General features: G+C 34.6%; 1 protein-coding gene across 3 annotated transcripts; it reads right to left on the bottom strand.

The window, feature by feature from the left end:
- Window positions 1-1,111: 1,111 nt before the first annotated feature.
- On the bottom strand, window positions 1,112-18,317 carry LOC110451222 (calpain-9-like). 3 transcript variants are annotated; one of them, XM_021499137.1, is made up of 21 exons: window positions 18,277-18,317; window positions 16,795-17,068; window positions 14,089-14,158; window positions 12,834-12,935; window positions 12,383-12,536; window positions 11,478-11,655; window positions 11,019-11,111; window positions 10,418-10,503; window positions 9,333-9,410; window positions 8,799-8,892; window positions 8,416-8,503; window positions 7,849-7,997; window positions 6,936-7,153; window positions 6,066-6,102; window positions 5,536-5,653; window positions 4,967-5,028; window positions 4,317-4,385; window positions 4,069-4,147; window positions 3,573-3,689; window positions 2,941-2,996; window positions 1,112-2,554 (listed from the first exon to the last, which is right to left on the bottom strand). In XM_021499137.1, the coding sequence occupies exons 2-21, from the start codon at window positions 16,969-16,971 to the stop codon at window positions 2,528-2,530; spliced, it is 2,052 nt and encodes a 683-aa protein (XP_021354812.1). In that variant the 5' UTR covers window positions 16,972-17,068; window positions 18,277-18,317; the 3' UTR covers window positions 1,112-2,527. The 3 variants fall into 3 exon arrangements, with proteins under 3 accessions (XP_021354812.1, XP_021354813.1, XP_021354811.1); XM_021499138.1 differs by having other exon boundaries at window positions 16,795-17,054; window positions 18,277-18,295; XM_021499136.1 differs by lacking the exon at window positions 18,277-18,317 and having other exon boundaries at window positions 16,795-17,167.
- Between the last annotated feature and the right edge of the window lie 1,232 nt (window positions 18,318-19,549).

Raw genomic sequence — 19,549 nt, 5'->3', positions numbered from 1 at the left:
TTATATAAACATGTGTTTTTGAGTTATTATGTAGTAACAACTTAGTTTGTAGGTCGTCTCAAAGCGGTTCACAAATTATTATTCGTGGTATAGGGCCTTTGCAACCAGCCAATATCTTTGACCCATGATTCTTTTATGTAGTCAGGGTTTGATATAGGAAATGCTTCAATCTACGTGTCGTATTTTGTTGAAAATATTTACAGCAACCATCATGACCTTTCCTAATAATTAAATTTGGAAAAATATGCGGTGCCAACAATGATTGAAAAAAATGTTCAACGAGTCTTAGAAAATTAGAGACATCATGGCACTGAGCATGTCATGTGGGACAGGAAACGCTTACCTTTGCGGAGGATCGATGATTCGCCTCCAGTCTTTGTTGGGGTTCGTGACAGATTTTGGCTGTCTTATTTAAGACTTGTTCACCCTGTCTTAGACCACTGGTGACCTACATATTTTTCAACATTGATGGCAGACATCATGGCAGATACCACATGTGGTGCACGCTTTTTGTGAGTGTTGAGGATGCCTATCCCATATCTTGAAGTCTAATCGGTTCCTGTTGTTGTTTCCTATCAACTTTGAGATCTGATTTTATCTCTTCGAATTATACATATTGTTCGACACAAGCTGACTTCCCTTGTACCAAATCTCGTGATTTTAGGTAAGAAATTGCTGCGTTTAGCAGAGGGCATTGTGACGTTACAATTGAAGCGATACTATTAACAAAATATTGATCTGCTGTTTCTAGAAATAGTAACATCGAGTCAATATCGCTTATCAATATCTCGATGTGATTATGATGCAGTAAATTAGGTTGTAGAGGGAACTGATGCATTAAAATACTATTCTGAATGTCATTTTTACTTCACTTCTCATAGTACTTATAAATATATACAGATTAACATTGCATCTTTGAGGAAAACAATTTAGACTATACATTACTTGGTTTTATTGAATCATTAATAGGTTAATTGATTTTTCCAGTATATAAAGGAAACAGACACTGCATACAGTGTACTCCTTTCACATTGCCGAAATTAGTTACAGTAAACCCAATGACAATAGCCTGGTTATTGATATATTTCAGTAAAACAGAACACTTTGTGAATGAATTTAAAATGTCTTTATTGAAAACAATTATTTCAAAATTATAAATTGTTATAAAATAACTACAGATAAGATAAGCAACAAAAGAGGAGGTTTTCATCATTTTATCCGCGTAGCACTAAACATTCCCGGCAATCTCCTCGCATAACATCACCCATCATCCCTTGCCTCCAAAATGCTACCACAGCTGCCCGAACAAATTCACAATCATGGATTAAACAGAAAAAAAGGACACGTAAAGACCACCAATATATATTAAAATATGCTACAGTATTCATTATGCAACAGTATATAATGATCAATTACAGCATGATAATTGAGACATACATTCGTTGTCATGGAAATAAAATAAACCGAATCATTGATTGTTGCTTCCATAAATTTATGATTAAGTTATGTCCATAAATCATAACTATTATAACGAGAAAAGATTACAAATCTGTTACAACTCTGCATGTACTCAACACCATTGTAACTATTTCAATTGATATTTGCAAACAACTATAGATTTAGGATGCTTCCTAATCCGATTTCAGATGTGACTGCAGTACCATATGTTAACTGTCTCACACTGTAGACCATCATAGACTCATCCAGATCAATCCATAATGAGTCAGCGAAATGTGCATAGGGGTGAAAAGGTTAATGGTGATATGACAAATGACAACACGGTTGCAGTTTCGACAAGAAATAAACAGATCTTCAAAGATAACAAATAAAAGAGACACTCTTAACAGTGTTAAAACTCGCCAGATAAGTTACAATACTTTTTCTTCTTTGTGTTCTTGCCTTTGTTTAATAGGCGTTTTCTCTTGACCGTTGGCCAAAAGCACATATATCACGTCAATAGTTGAGAACGTATTCAAAGGTAGTTTAATTGTAAAAGTATGGGCTTTCTCTCTGAATGATGAGCATAATCAAATGTGTAATTCATCAAAAAGCAACTGAAACTTGCATCAAATATTGCGTAAATTAGTACCTGAGAACTACTGCTATAAAACAGAAGACTAAAATATTCGATACACTACAAAATTGTCGTCCAAATTGATTATCACATTTACTTAATGATTCTACAAAAAAAAGTTAAACATTTCCTTTATCCCATTAAATTCACACAATCTATTAAACATTATTAAAAGTCAACAAAATAATTTTATAGACTTGAGTTGTAATGCCTTTTTTTTTAGAAAGCATATTTCTTCCACAAATCTAGTGGAAATAAGATGATTTGGGCATTTTTTCCAAGCGTACACATAATCGGAATTGCAACGGAACGTTACAATTTTACGAAATATTCTATTATTCTTTCCTCTGGTCATGTTAACACAGTAGCGTGCTCACACATACCCATCCATGGCGTGTTTCTGTTGTGACGACAGTAATGTGACGGCTCACACTGTGTGTACTGTCTCTTCCATCAACAGAACATGGAGAAATACAAAAACTGTAAACAAAACAAATATAACAATTATTTCATGTAACTATTGATGCCAATGTAACGTTTTTATTTTATCTTTATTGGTACAGCGAATATTGTTTTACTTTGCAAGCTACATACGAAAATGGAATTCTTCAAAGATCATCTTCAGATGGCGTTAAAGCTCATATTTGTTAATTGGTTTGGCTATTACAGGTGAAATAACCGTCATAACTTTGATGGTCTATTTTAGGAACGGTGTATGAACTTATTTTATATTTGGAGATTATAACTTTGATGGTCTATTTTAGGAACGGTGTATGAACTTACTTTATATTTGGAGATGACAATCATTTTTTTGGAAAAGTGTAAGTAACTATACGACACAAGGGGATACCTCCCTAAATACATACCTCATTCATGCTGATTTTAGCTGTGTCTGCTCCGCCTGAATGGTCTTGGTATAGACCTGAAAAAAACGATGAAAGACCATTCAACTTACATTTGCAGGTAAGTTTTCAAAAAGCAAATAGCAAAAGCAGAAATGAGGAAAAACAAAATAACATACTTTTTGATACTTTAATACCCTATCCCGAGGGAACTGCTAATGTAGCGTTGCTCACGTGATTATACGTGTACCGAAGGTACTACTCTCTTTTGAGCAATACTATATATATGAAACGTCGCCAAATTGGCGTTATTATTAATGTGTTTAGCAAGTTTAATTTAGAACTATTATTTACGCAGTAAATAAACAGGAAGTATTTTTTTTTAAATTGATTTTTCTACTAATGATGGAATTATACTCTTTTTCTCAACTTTGCGATCAAAATGATGCAAGGACGAAGACAGGTTTTCAATGACACCATTCAATTATGACGTCATAGTATAGTAAGTCAGTACCCGTCTTGACCCGACGTCAAGGAAAACCAGACCGTTGTCTAGAGAACTCAGTGGAAAATTAAGAGTACCATAAGAACAGACAATATCACATATTTTATCACGTGAAAAACACGTGGAATCTTTAAATGCTACTCCTACTTACTATACATCACTGTTAATTTACACAAGATGACGATGAAGTCGGGCAGAGATATAGAGTTATCCCTTCCACCGTATCGTCGTACTATGCCAGTCAGCACCATTCTACTGATAGGGAAACCTGAAAATAACGTGTATGCAATTAACTTATTGTTCTTTTGTTGTCAAGTTCGAGATGAGTATTTGTATCTCGGACAATACCAGGCTGAGGTTGAAGTTTTACTGACTTGTATTAGGATTCATTCGTTTGTTATTGAAATGGCATATCTATTATTCTATTTCTATTGTTACATACTTCAAAGTGTGAAAAATAGTAATTACCCACTTATTGTGATGTTTTTGCTGAAAATAACAAACGTTCGGTTCTAAATAATTCGTTAATTTATTTTAATTTGCGGTCCTTTTGCAATTTCTCATCTATCATCAGTGAGGTAACATGTTAGTTATGCGTTGCAACAATGTCTTGCAACTCTAACATCGTCACGTTTTAATCAAATTACCTAGCTTAGCAAACATTTTCCCAAGTTCGTACGTGTTTACATTTCCGGATTCATCCACGTCGGACTGTTTGAATACAGCCTGGAAAAAACAATAAGAATTTGATTCATTTAGTAATTAATTAATTATATATTTACGCGTTTGTGATTGTTATAACGTTTCAAGTGACTTTTTATTGAAACTGACATTGCATTATCTTCAGTAAGTATCGTTGAGATATTGTACTTACTGGATAATACGCCGAACTTACCCTGAATCCCTGGATCTCCTTCCAGGCCTTCAACGCCTCATCATAGTCCAGCGCCCCAGAACGATTTCTCTAAATAACGTTAAGGATTAGCAGCAAAAACTGCCATAATGCGACGATATTATAACCTAAATAACGTTTTTTCTACATTTCTAAATGACCTTCGATTATCAGTATCTTATCTGCTGTAAACATGCTATAAGAGTAGGTATAATGATACATCCAATATAGAATCTGATTGCAAACCAAGGCTTTTGTTTCCATATATGTCATTGTTTTAATATGAATTTGTCTGAAGTTGTTTTAGTATTACCAAGAGTTTGTTAAATCGTATGGATTCCATAACTATAAACTTTGTATTCTCTATAACCTTTGTTAGGTGAATGATCAGGTCATGCGCCATTGTAACATTGGTTAAGAAGTTTCGAAAATCACGAATCAATTTAGAATATCACTTATTTAAAATAACTCCAGCGGACGATATTTACTCGCAAACACTTAATATTTGCGAATTTCTTCGGTGGAAATCGACTTTAAAACTCTAGCATGACCAAACAGGTGCTGCGTTTGTTACGGAGAACTGCTCAGTTATGTAGATGATTGTGTGCGGAATGACAAGCTAGACTGACAAGATTGTAACACGGGAAGGATACATCCATCAGAGTCACTAAGCTTCTACAAGTTTCAGTGCTAAACTTGATCGGTTCCTTGTGTTCTGGAATATAAACAGATACTTTTCAAAGAAAACAATAGTCATCTTACGGTGTTTTTTTTTATATATATATTTGGCTTTTTACAACTCTAACTTTTTTAACTTTCGTTGTCTGGCCTCCAGCAATACTGATGATGGTTTACTTATATTATTGTAATTAATGAAAGCATGAATGTTTGGTGTTCTAAATACGGTATTTCTTTAAAGTAATTAGCTAACACGAGTATTATGAAAAAAATGTGGTATGCATTACAAATGGTATATTAAATCGGATTGCATTCATACCAGCTTTATTAAAAGAATTCAGAACGAATTAATAACATGCAAGTTGAAGAAGCGTTCGATATCATTGTATTAACATTACGAATACTTTGTATTTATCATAGTAGATAATATTAGTCTTCAGAACTTGCGCGGCTAAATATTGACGTAAATGAAGTCATACCAATTGCCCCCGTGATGATATGAATGTCATGGAAAATATAGCACGAGCACGAATTATGTCCTTACCAAGAACAGTCAGTTCCCTTAAAAAATGCTTTAATTCTCTCGCATACATCTTTCCATCTTCTTTGGTGCATCTTTTGTAAATAGCTTTAGTAGGATCTTCCATCGGTGTTGTGACGGTCTGAAAAAGTCCATGTTATATATGAGGATTATCTATTTGTATTATACTGTGCATGTCCAGTAAGACCAGGGCGTATTATGCTGGGCAAATCTACACAATAGTGCGTCACTTTGAAGAGCATGATTTGATACATATATATTTATAGCGACTGCTATTTAGAAATACGCTACACTCACTCACATCAGCGATACTTTTGCACCAGTTGAAACAAACTCGTTAATTATTTGTTAAATAAATGAGAATATCCTACGCCATTGTATTCCTTCGTATCATTTTGTTTTTACCTATGCATGCTCATATATCTAAACCAATGTTGCAAAGCAATGATATGAACGTTTTGACAGACCGTTTCAGATAAGATATTGCATAACTTTAAATCAATCGCTCGAATGACTACGCATCTAATACTCACGGATGATGGTCCAGGCCCAGGCTCTTCATCCAGAACACTGAAATAAGTATACGGCGATCAAATACACATAAGGGAGGGCTATAGCATGTGTTAAATGACGAAAACATCGTATATCCTCATAGGTGGGTACTGTATTGAGAGGTCCCACAGTTAGTGTTGGTTGGGTATCAAGTTTATCTAACTCGAGTTAGCTGAATATGAAGTTGTAAAATGACACATGGTCAACTATCCATAATGAGTTTGGGATGCATTTCTACCATAAAGTCGTTCATAAGTCAATAAAACAATGTTCTTCTCATGATTTCTGCTTCTGACCAGGAAGAATTTTCCGTGAATCATGACGTCACAATACAATATATCGCAAAATATCGTTAAGCAAGGCAAATGCCTCGGGCTTTTTATACCACAAAATATAAGGCAAACATTGTTCATCACTTCCATTGCTGTTCATACCAAATATAGTAGAAACTAGTGTTGATACTAATAAAGACCAAATTAGTTTCTGGTACATTGAGCCTTACTAGTTATAGTTTCCAACATTTTGCTATCAGCACCATGTAATGGTAAAAATAATTATAAGTTTTAGCGTTAAAAGTACGTGGAATTGTCATTTTAGCAGTAAAAAGGACAATGAATTGATTTTGAAACAGAAACTCTTCTTATCCTCATTGATCTTTTCAAGAGTCTCCTTGTCAATCTTTTATTTTCGTTCATAAATTCTGCCATAGTTTCCTCGATCTTGCGTTCAAATAATAGTTTTGTTTACAATTTGGTATTCCCTAGTGGTATATATACTGTGTGTTGTCCTCTTTTGGGGAAGATATGGGTAGGGATTAAAACGGATTCATGCAACATTTGAAGAATACCTACCCACTGTCAAAAGGTTTTTCTGTGAAGAATCGTAGCATGAATTGTGACTCTACATTCGGGTAAAACGTACTAGGGATGACGACATACGTTCCAGGTGTAAGTTCAAACCGTTTCGTTTTCTCTCTATAGAATTCGTATGTACCGGAAGATTTTTGTAGAAGAAGAGCATTTCTTGACAAAGAATCGCCATCCAGCGGTCTTCTCTGTGGATTCTTGAGCTGTGAACAGTATCAAATACATGTATCAATGATAAATATCACAATGCGACTATCTGGGGATATTGCACATTGCCTAAGTAGATATTCAGAAGGTTCCTAATGTCATACTTTTCCATTTATTTCCAAACTGATGAACGTTATTGAAGATACAAAAGCATATTCCCAATTCTGCTGGGGTTTCCCACAATAGCTGCCTCTAACTTAATATATGTAGATGCCAAAATGGGAGAGTATATCGTTATATATCAAGGAGTGTATGTCTTCATAACAGGACATGTAATATAAATATACAAATTAAGTGTAGATATTGACGTAAATGTCATAAATCAGAATTTGTAGGACGTCGAAAAAACATTAGGATAATGGTTCTGGATAAGCTTTAAAATCCATCATCGTTCCTGTTTCTTGTTTCCGTGTAAAATTTACGAAATATTTTATCACCTAATGAACCGATTTGGACTGAATGAGAAAGGTAGGCTTGCAACCGGAGTATCGAAATTATGTTTTTTATATAGTTACAACGGTTTATGTTGTGTTTATTTGCAGTTAGATCCATATCAGGTAATTTTGTTTAGATGCAAATTGTTATAACACTGAATTGAATAAAAACATTAGTAGCATACACGTATCTGATAAATATTATACACGTTCCCAGTAAATAGAACATACTTATCAGGTCAAAATCACACACGTACTCTATAAATGTCGAAGGCCATTGCCACCTTGTTTCTGTTGTCCTGTTCCTTCTCTATGAGGGACACGATGAGTGTACACATGTTGTTTCTGTCCGTGTTGTCTACGTCCTTCAGTGTGATAAAGAACTGGGGATTCCTCCAGTAAAGATCTGGACAGAGAAATTTACTGTTAACGCACATGTTTTTAACGGTTATCATAATCGCTTCTTTTCCCGCTAATTTAAAAGCAGTAAATTATGATAACCGTTAAATAAAAGTTACCGTATTCATGAATGCTATAAACAGCTTCAAAACTGTTACTGATTAAAGTGTATATTTTAACGGTTTCGTTTTTGTTTTGTTACCAGACTTGATGTGTAGGCCAGGCAATCCATATTCCAAAAAAAGTATGTTGTTAAATGTTTGATCAGGTTTTTATTTAATATAATATATTTGCATTGTTTGGTCAAGTCATTTGAAATTATTCACCGACATATGCTATTACAGGGCCCGTTTGTATTCTTGTATTGTGCCGATAATGCCATAAACATTTAAAACAATAGTAATTGTAATCATACAGTTACCTACCCTGATGCGGTTTGTTACCACAGCCCCCTGCAGTAACACCTTTTAGCCAGGCATCATGGTACACCACGACCTGCCATGCCTCCTGTTTCTACAACACGAAATACAGCTACGGTTATTATAAAACATGTATGCGTTTTTGGCGTTGTTTCCATTAGATTTGTTTGTTTGTTTTTGTTGTGAATAGAAGAAGTGTAAATAGTCTAATACTAACTAAATTTCATTTCAAAATAATTGTAGTAAATGTACAAATAGCACAGGCATCGCCTATTAAATCTCTCTATTTCTAGACTAACTGTACAGATACTTGATGATGATGATGATGATGATTGTAACTTTTCAGAATTTTTAAGACAGTTAAGAACAGTTTGCTTTCCGTAACTTGCCTCATCATTTACTATCTCCGACGTCAAAGCATCCGGTTGCAGGTGACAGAGTTGTACTTCGTCAAAGTTTAGCAGCAGATCGTGGTAGGACATCCTGGTTAACAGAAAGGTAACACTTGGTTATTTGGAATAGAAGATCTAACATTTTGTAAAATATAACGTCAAAAATGATGTTTATTCCTAAAATGTGTATTTGCTTACACTATCGTTAAGTATATGATAAGAAATCCTGAACTCGTTCCTCGTACATATCGATTTTAGGGAACTGTCTGAATCTGACGTCATAATAAGTTGCGTATAATTCTTTTGATATCTAAGTAAACAAACACGTATTTGGAAACATGTTAATTATTTTGAAGTTTCAACGTGAAATATACATTCATATTTAAAACAACCTTTGTATAGTCACGATATGTCGGTCGGAATCGAAGATTCGTCGTTTCCTCAATATTTACCTTCAGTCAACAACGACTCCAATGTAATAAAAAATAATAAACTAATAATAAACAAGTGCAATGATCACGTGAAACATACCAGAATTCCCCGTCGTTCCTCACAACAATATTTAGCTGTTTTCGGACTTCCTGTGACATGCTTCTCATCTGGTCAGACCTGTCCATCAAAACAGTATATATTAACATCATATTACATGTCTTTTATTCAATGTAATAATGTCAATACATATACAACGTGCAATTTGATAAGCCATGAATTTTTATTGATTTGTGTTTTTTTCTTCTTCTAATTTTGCATTTTTGACTTAAATTTTGACTTTATAATATCCAACAATCGTTATGCGACGCAATGTCCGATGAGCTGTACATATGTATAGACCTGGGGCCGTATTAATGAAACCGTTCTCATGCTCCAACTCAGATGCCGTCCTCAAGCCCAATTTCTTGTTCTGGTGATAAAGGAATAAAACTTCACATTTTGTCAATGATTTGGAGGAACTCTAGGGAGACTTATAGGCAAATACCATTTTCAATGTGAACACTTCACTTTAAGCGAGTAGGAGGAAAGTTGGTTTAAGAAAAGAATCTATGCATGAGCATGGTAACGTTTCCATTTATACGGGCAAAGATATGTATAATGCGTATTATACTTTTCTCTTCAGCACATTAAATCCGTATCTATATCCATAATATCGCTTTTGTATTGTTTGCGTAATATTCCGTCTTTGCGTATTGCAGAGTTATCTTCTCTTTGGAGCAGGTATTGATTGTTACGTCACTTGTTTGTGAGAGGAACGTCATTAATTTTTGAGAAAACGACGAAATTTTCTCACACAAACCAATGACGTAACAATCAATCCCTGCTCCCAAGAGAAGATAACTCTGCAATACGCAAAGACGGGATAGTGTCCTTTAGACACACAAAAGAGGTACATTTTGCAGTGCTTTGTTTTCTGCATAACCCTCCCCTAATGAAGAGGGAATATTTGTTGTATACCTAATATAATATATATAAATCAGGCGAATATTCATAAACGATAACTGTATGCTGTTTACCTTGGATAAATCATCATCTCACAATAGAACTAATGGAAAAACTGTCCCTTTTTTACTCTATTCACCACTCCTTTCATGGATTTTAAAAATATACTGAATGACTATTACCCGTCTGACCAGTCGCCTTTCCACTCGTCACGTCCCCATGGGTTTCTCAGTCTGACCAGCTGTACGGACATCCCTCGATACGGTACCTGTATAAATCATGATTCGTTATGTACATCATACATACTGGACAGTATGCGTGTAAATGATATATCCCTCCACTGTTGTTCAAAGCTATTAAGATTATGACGTTTCAATGTAATGTGTTTATTTGCAGCACCTGCTTTCGATGTTTGTTGATAAACATGAGTATTATAAATATATTGTCAATATGTTACACTTGATGTTTAATATTTATCTCGAACAACACGAATAAGAAGCATGGAAAAATGACAATTTAAATTTGAATAGACTGATCCTGACTGCAAAAAAAAAAAAAAAAGATGACGATCATTTTATTATTTTTCTCTACATGGAATCTTCGTTATATATGATTATTATTCCTGACCTGAAACAATACCCTTTAAACTATATTCCAGTTCCCGATCTAGTTATACATAAAACTCATAAAGAACCCAGTCATACATCAACACATAGTTCAGGGATTGCAATAAGTGGACAAATAGTGATATCTCTTTTGAAATAGGGCTAGGAATCTACTTACTGTAGCTAGCCCCGTTATACTGTAGGCATGACCCATGAACAGTCCATTTGGTAGTTCTACTTCCCGTCTTGTGGAACCGCTTGGGGACTTCAACTATAACGAGAGGGACATTAATAAAGACAAGTTTTAAAGTTTTATGCAGACGTATCAGTATTATAACTAAACATAACAAACTACCAATCACGAAAATATGTCAATGAATCATACATTTGATTGAATAACTCATTAAAAAGAATAAAAATTATAATGCAGTTCTATTTTATTTGCACATTTACAATTACATAGCAAGTTACACACAATACAATAGAATATACAATGTCATATAAAACAAATTAAAAATTAAAAATCTCACACTGTGCATATTAATCAATTCATCTTATGAGGTTAGAAAAACTGATACTATGAGGATAAGTATGTGCGTTTTATAAAATAAATTTCATAATTATGGAAGTTACTCACAGAAATGCTCGCCCCTAGCATGGAATTCATTTTATAACATTTCCACATGATGTCGTACAGGTTGCTGGGTACATTTGATTTATTCGACATATCTATTCTCTCCGATATACTTCCAGTCAGGTCGACAATGGCATAGTCCAATTTCCCTCCATCGATTCCCTGGTAGCAGCCACGTATTCTAGAGGAAACAATTAAGACGTTAACATACTGTAAGTTACATATTTTAAGCGAGATTTATATTTTTGACCGAGGTAAGACGATCACGAATTTAGATATCTCGCGAATACGCACACGCAATAATAAAGAGATTTACCGTAACCCGAAAACATCAGTGATTTCTTTTTATTATTCAATTTTCATTAACAACACAATTTATGAAACATAAATTAGCCCTTGATTACATTAATAAACAAGTTACTCTTTTTATACTCAGAACCACATCTCGACATAGACTGTTGAAACACACCTTAAAACTACATAACATATTGAAAGAGAAACGTATTGCACGTTATATATCTTCAAATTACTATATATCATCCTCCCAAACACAACTACAACCAGGTATGCATACAACACACTCATCAATGAACTTGACCACATCACTAGACATAGCATAATGGATGGAGATTCTTATCGTTCCAGATTCCAGATTGATTAATACAAGAGAGTGAGGAAATGTATAATGTGTCATCATATATGTACAGGATACAGAAAGTTTTATATCGTTTAAAGGCAGATTATAATCTCAATAGCGCTATTTTTACGTACATGTAGTTGTATAGAGTATACATATTTGTAGTACCACTACACAAGAACTAGGCTGAAGAAAGTAATACGAAAGTGTCATCGCACATCAGTTAGAAGAACAACATTTCATTTGCTTTGGAAAACATAGGTTTTCTTACTTGGCGTAAGCCTTTTCGAGAAGTGCTGGCCAGAACTCGTCCGGCTGTTCCCTGTTCCTGCCATATATAAGTCGGAAACCATCCGTGGGCAGGTAATCATCAATGACCACCTCCGTCCACTTACCGTACCACCAAAAGTTGAAGTGGAAAATACCTAGAGATATAAACGTTATGTTGCAGGTCATTCATGATCACAGGTGTGTCCTATGTGTTTGGTAGAACACAAATGGAACATAACCTCATAAATAAACTGAAAAGAAAAAGAAAATTGCAATGGAAATAACAAATGACAAATACTATTAAAGAACTAAAAGGGCAACATCAATGTTCCTGTCGTATTATTTCATTTACACTTATATTGTACTTAGATCATACTTTTCCACAGAAAAAAAGGCTCCTTTGTGTTTAAAACACATTTTGTTTTACAGAACCAGACAATTTTCCCTCATACCTGCATAATCGACTTCGAAGTCCTGATCGTTAGGGACGACTCGTTCTATAAGTTTACCGTGGGTTGCTACTACAGCCGCACCGGCGATAAACCAGCAGTTTCCTACATGAAATACAATATAAAAAAAAATATCACAACGCCAAGGTAAAATCGAACGGAAAGTCATTCAAGAAAAAACTAGATGAACTGACACGTCAAAAGTGAAAAGACGTAATGATATCATGTAATCCCCCATTCCCATACGCACACAAATTGTGTGATCCGGAAATATAAGCGTTCCGGCACTTTAAGCAGAACTGCAGTTTGTATTGAAGGACAGGGTACTATAAACTTTTCAAATAGGAATAATTAACTTTACAAAACAAAAACGAAATTCAGACATAAGAGTTGCATGATCAAAAAATGGGAGTGGTCTCTAAACAATAAATTAACATTAGTCGTCTACAACAAAATTACTCTTTATAGTGTTAAACGAATTTGTGACAACCAATATTAATGTAAGAGTCTTATATATATACCTGTGCATGCGAAATTATGAGGTTGATCTAAAAAAGATGATATGATCAACTTATTTAAGTTGAGGCAGATTCATTTCCTTATTTTCTGATCAAATCGGCCCTAATAGGATTACCATCTTAATAGTTCACTTCAATTTCCCCAATTTTGAAAAGGTGTCTGAGTGTTTCTTAGTTTTCTGCAGCACCATAAGTGGCTGATTACGAAATTATCAATGACTGATTCATAAGAAAGCATGAGTTGGTCTCTGTAGAATTCACATTATGTATGTAAAGTTTGCTATACTATATATTTCATTTCAGAATATTTTATTGCACAGATCCTAACTAAAATCGGAATTTGGCAACAGGCATAGCCTATACAAGCCCTCTCCTTACAATATTTAAAAGTACATACATATTAACGTTATGTTTAAATACATGTCTTTAACTGTTAAATTGTGCGATGTAATTTATCTATAAATCGTTAAAAGAGGAATGTCACAATATCAGTCTGATCGCTTGACCCGGACTGGAGGCCGTGAACAGACTAATGTTCATACACACACCATTCTGTGTTGGGACCATTCGACCAACAGACCATGCGATTCTACTTATGTAGATCAAGACAACGTAACTTAATATCAACAATTTTGATACTCTTTCTCTAAATGACAGGCACTTAAAGTATCTACAATTATTGCTATATCAAAAATTCAAACATTCCGCGATGTTTTTGTATGAAGTGATACTTAACTTACCCAAAGCTCCTTGGTCAAGGTCGAATCTGCTCACTCCTCTTACAAATAGTTTTGGATGTTTAACAATGTCCTATACAATAACAAAAATAGCATAATTAGTGTTAGAAATGTGAGAATAATAAAACATACATCACCCATGGGAGGTTTCTGAGGTGTTCGTTTAATGTCTTGGCAACTGTTCATTGACGAAATGTACCATCACTGTGGGACACTCACCCTAAGGAGGTAACAGTTACTAACCTTTCTGAGGACAGGTCATAAAACACCCATCAACATTTTACGTTGTACAGAGAGGTCAGAAGTCGGAGATACTACCCTGTATTGTTACAACACTTTCACGACTATAAGTAACCTCAGAGACCTTCCGGCTGTAATGTTCATCGTTCAGTTCCTCTTTTGTTTGCGTTACAAACAACATTTCTGTATGATAAATTCCTTTTGTTCTTATCATTAGTCCTACTGAAAAGCACGCCAACTTATTATGCAAATTCTTCTAAAGCTTAGTGGAAAAATATATGCTGCTTGTGTTCTAGAAAAAAAACACCAAAATACATTTAGATCACAGCAAGAGTTTACATTTATAATTAACCTAAATGATACTTTATATATTTGTCTTCGTCTCATTCAGAAGAAATATTACTTCGTTTGTTTTTGATCAGATTATCTTGCCAATGCATACTTTTTTTACATGCGCTTGTTAATGTACATGTTTATATTTTACAAAAGCATAGCAGGGTTTTGATACTATTGTTTGTATGTAGACTACAAATTTTAACAATAAACAGGAAAACGATCATTGATTCATTCAATTTTCAAAAAGGTGTTGTAACTAGTGAAGTTATATAATTGCATGCAAGCTTTCACTGGTGCAGTCGTATCTACAATAGTGTCAGTACACGACCTTGACATTTTTTCTGTTAAGGATGATGTCGGAATTCGTGTATTTATCTAGTCTGCCCACATGAGTGGTTAGCGTGCTATTAACATGTTTTTTACCGTCGTGTACTTTACATTGTCCGTTGTGTGATAACAGGATTTATCGAATCAAAAACTGATCAACGCTTCCATTAGGTTATCATGTAGTTGTATTTATGACTAAAGACCATCATTGTTTTGCCGTTGATATCACGATAACAATCAGAGCCGTCTACAACCAAAACTACTATGTAGATTTAAATAGTTCGGGGTTATACAAAACTATCATTTCGTGCCTCGGTAGCCAGATCAGTTAAAAAATGACATTGACAAGGACCGGTCGTGTATAATACCGTTTTTAACTCACTAGCTCGTTATATTGTGTAGTAAATACCGTATTTATCACACTAGACGAGACGAACCGGGTCAAGTATAATACCGTATTGAACTCACTAGCTCGTTATATTGTGTAGTAAATACCGTATTTATCACACTAGACGAGACGAACCGGGTCAAGTATAATACCGTATTGAACTCACTAGCTCGTTATATTGTGTAGTAAATACCGTATTTATCACACTAGTACATTAAATTGTCGAGACGAACCGGGTCAAGTATAAAACCGTATTTAACTCACTAGCCCGTTATATAGTGGATATAAACCGGGGTCGTGTAAATACCGCATTTAACTCAATAGCACGTCAGATTGTGTTTGTGGTGATGACCTTAGTCGTGCATAATACTTAACTTACTTGCATATCATATTGAGGAAATCAGTTGGATCGTGTGTCTGTACAATGAGATGTCCTGTTGGTGAGTCATTGTAAGATTACGTGAGTGTGTTTACATAAAAGAAAAAGCTAGCATGATCGTGGGTACATACGTATATATCCACAAACCGTGAAAAAAGATTAAAATCATGCAATAGTAGTTCATTTTGCATATATTGAAAGCAGTAATGCTGGGAAAAGGTACGTGGGAAACGATGTTTTTCAGGTGATACTTTAAAAATGTACATAAGTAAAACTATTTTGAAAAAGAATGTTCTTTTGTGAACCGGTAAATCCACTTTTAATGAATTCGGGTTTATGGTTATACCGGTAAGGTCCCCGGCGGCCATATGTTTCCACGCTCCACAGCCATACGCGTAAACATGTCGATTACCGGCAGGATGCTTGTGTTGGTTCATTAAAGCAAAATTTGTGATATATGTGTCGTCTGCTTATAGGTCTGTCATCACCGTAACATGTGTTATGTATGTATATACAGTAATAAGGGACACCTTCATAAGACAGTTACTGGAAATACTTGAGAATATGTGTATAGGCTATTTTAAGAGGCCGTTATCGTATGTATAACGTCATACCAGGTAAAAGTATTGATTTAACACGTGTGTATTGGACAGTCATGTATTTACCACAGGGGTTAAAGAGTCGGTCGATACGGTCACGACTTTACCCAGGTAGTTTAGTATACCATGGTTTTGTATACAACAATATATGTAGGTAGGGTTTGGTACAAGTCCAGTGCCTGGCCTACACATGATCTGACAGTTCTACACAATATCAACGCATGATTCAAGGTCTGACTGTAGGTTAGAGAGTAGATCATTCTGCCAGTGTTTGTTTTTTCATGTCTATGTGTTTCAAGTCTGCAAAACATTGCTTCTACGGTACTATTGATGATAGGTTACACAGCCTCACTTAAAACGACGCGGCAACATGAGAGTATATCGAAAGTAGGAAGTATGTGTTATTATTAATTGGCAACACACAACTCATTAGTACTTACCGTTGGTCGTTTCCACACAACTTTGGCGAAGCCTGGTGGCGTCTGACCATTAAACGTCAGGGAAGTATTATTAGGCGGGAACTCAGGATCCACAAACAAGGAATTGGCCCTCAATAGTTCGGCCCTAAGTGTATGGTACTCCCTGTTCCGACGCGAGGTGCTACCCCGGACAGACATTACTACATGGGATCCGGTACGCTGAGCCGATCTATTGGTGACTGAGTTGGCGGACGCTATAGCGATATGTCGTCACATCTACCCTACATCGGGAAAGCTATTAAAGCGCAAAAACCTCCTACCATACAAACTGCATATAAACTGTAAAGCGTACACAGTCGGCCATAGCGAGATTTTAAACTGAGTAAATACAGCGTTAGGGCATGGTATTGTCATTGGGGCCAGGCAGGGGTATTAATGGGATTTGTTTAAAGACCATTGTAAAATATATATTTTTAGACATATATATATATACAAATGAATTAGTTTTGTTTTAAAATTACCTCTTTTTGATTTGTTTCAGTAATTAATTAACATATCATAGCGTAGTCAACACGAAAGGGTCATTTAAGGTCATTTAAGTTCACACACATTGTAAATTTCACCGACCATAAAAATGGATCAGTTAATAAAACCCCTGAAGTTTTCCTTTTCCCTGCACCACTGATATAATTATGATCATGTTTAAAAATTATGTAATAAATGGGCCAGCCTGTATGACTACGTTCGAGTGTAGTGTTCTGTGTGCACAGCTTGCATTTACATAACAAAACCCGACGTGGCAGGACATATTGGAGACACGTTCATTTCAAACATCAGTTATTATAATAAAGCCTTCAACTTGATGAGTAAGCCAGGACATATGATCGCCTCAAATTGTATAATACATGTAAAAAAAAGAAGGGGCACAGTTATCGAACTTCATATCATTAGACAGGTGCATTGGAAATAGAACATTCACCATGTTTGTTTTAGATTTTGCAAAGCTCACCATACTAACAGTACAATAATCATTACACTTTCTTTCATAGATGCTCTCTGACCATGTGTATTGGAATAAACCACGTGAGTCGTAAGAAACCACAATAATTAGGAATAATTGTTATTTTTGTTTCCTTCCTTTTCCAAGCAATAATTGATAAATAAGCGAGTGATTCAATAAATTGTCATCAATAATATATTCTGCATCTGAAAAGTTAAACTATGGATATATTGGTCCTGATTTCAACTATTTTGTTTTGTTTGATGAACTTTTACAAATTGGATTGCAGACGACCAAACTATTGTTATTCTAATTAGCTTCGTTGCTAGATCTTACTGTGTTACCTGACAACCTTTTGTCATTTAACGAATAACATGCAAATTCATACTCATTATTCAAAATATTGTGATACAATATTACATACGTTGTCATTTAAAACAATGTTGTGATGTTTCTATGTACTGTACATTGGGATTAATATATTACGGTAAATTGTGACTTACCTATGTTGTTTCCACGGCGTTGACACTAGTACTCATGTAAAAGCTATTGAGGAAATAGGGAAACATTTGAACGAATCTCAATCACTTCCCTAAGATTTTTATTAACACTCAGACATATAATATGTGTTACATGAGGAAATAAAGTTACAGATATGGCAAATGAAGTACATTATACATATTTATATACACATGTATAACTGAAAGAATGGACAGTTCAATTTAGAACCTGTACGGTATAATAACATGATATGACATACAATGGAAAATACGTACAAAGCAAACATAAATAAACATACATATAATTCCCAAGTTATTTAACTATTAACAGTTATACATATGCATCATTCACAAAAGAGGAACCATTTTGGTTAGGAAAATAGATAAACCTGTCAGAACTCGTTGATTGCATAATGATAAAAGACCTTTAAACTTGTAAATATTTGGGTTTGTACAATAATAACGAGGAGTATATTTGTTACGTACGGTGGATATAGTTATATTATTGCATTCAAATAGATAATGAAACTCATCCCCGACACTTTCCGCGCACAAATTACATAGTCGATTATCTCGGGGTATGTTATACCATCTACCTGTTTCAATTCGAAACTTCAAATTCGAAGTGCGCAGTTTTGTTATTGGTGTTCTGATATGTTCTGGCAAAAGTAAATATTTTTCTATACCAAATTCCGTTTTAAATAGATTGTAGTACTGCCCACGAGATGAGCTAGTAATGTCATCGAACCGTTGTTGTACAAAGTGATCAATAAGCCGTTGCTTTAAAATGTATTTGTAAAATCCATCAGGCATCTGTAATTTATTATAAAATATGTAAGAAAATCACGTTTCGTTGAAGATACCTTTTTTATGGTTAATCCATTTGAACGAAAAAGTATCATCGCTTTGCATATGTAAAGCCAGTCGTAGTAATATGCTGCTGAGTTTGTTTTCATTACTAATTATTCTACTCCAAAAACCTAACATTCTTTAGTTTAACATTTATTTCCAATGGCACACGACCTAGTTCGCCATAAATCATAAAATTGGGCGTTGAAGATCTCACTTTAAGAATTATTTTACAAAACTTGAGATGAATCTGTTCGATCATTTTCAGGTTTTCGAATCCCCATACATCCGATCCATATAATAGAATCGGTTCCATTATTTTTTTTATTTTTTTATTATTGTAAATCTATAGGAAGAGAAAGGTTCCTGATTTTTGTGTATATAGCAAATATTGACTTTTGGGCCTGGTTGATCAATCTGCGTCTTG

This window comes from Mizuhopecten yessoensis, unplaced genomic scaffold, assembly GCF_002113885.1.
Source record: "Mizuhopecten yessoensis strain PY_sf001 unplaced genomic scaffold, ASM211388v2 scaffold5877, whole genome shotgun sequence".
In the NCBI taxonomy this organism is placed as follows: domain Eukaryota; kingdom Metazoa; phylum Mollusca; class Bivalvia; order Pectinida; family Pectinidae; genus Mizuhopecten; species Mizuhopecten yessoensis.
Note: the sequence above shows the minus strand (reverse complement) of the source record. Positions and strands in the feature narration are given on the sequence as shown.

Excerpts from the sequence above, each read along its gene's own strand:
- LOC110451222 (XM_021499137.1), bottom strand. The coding sequence starts at position 16,971 with ATGTCTGTCCGGGGTAGCACCTCGCGTCGGAACAGGGAGTACCATACA. Across the intron at positions 11,656-12,382 it reads CTCGAAAAGGCTTACGCCAA|AATACGTGGCTGCTACCAGG; the intron begins GTAAGAAAACCT and ends TGTTTCCTCTAG. Across the intron at positions 5,654-6,065 it reads CTGGGCCTGGACCATCATCC|ACCGTCACAACACCGATGGA; the intron begins GTGAGTATTAGA and ends GGACTTTTTCAG.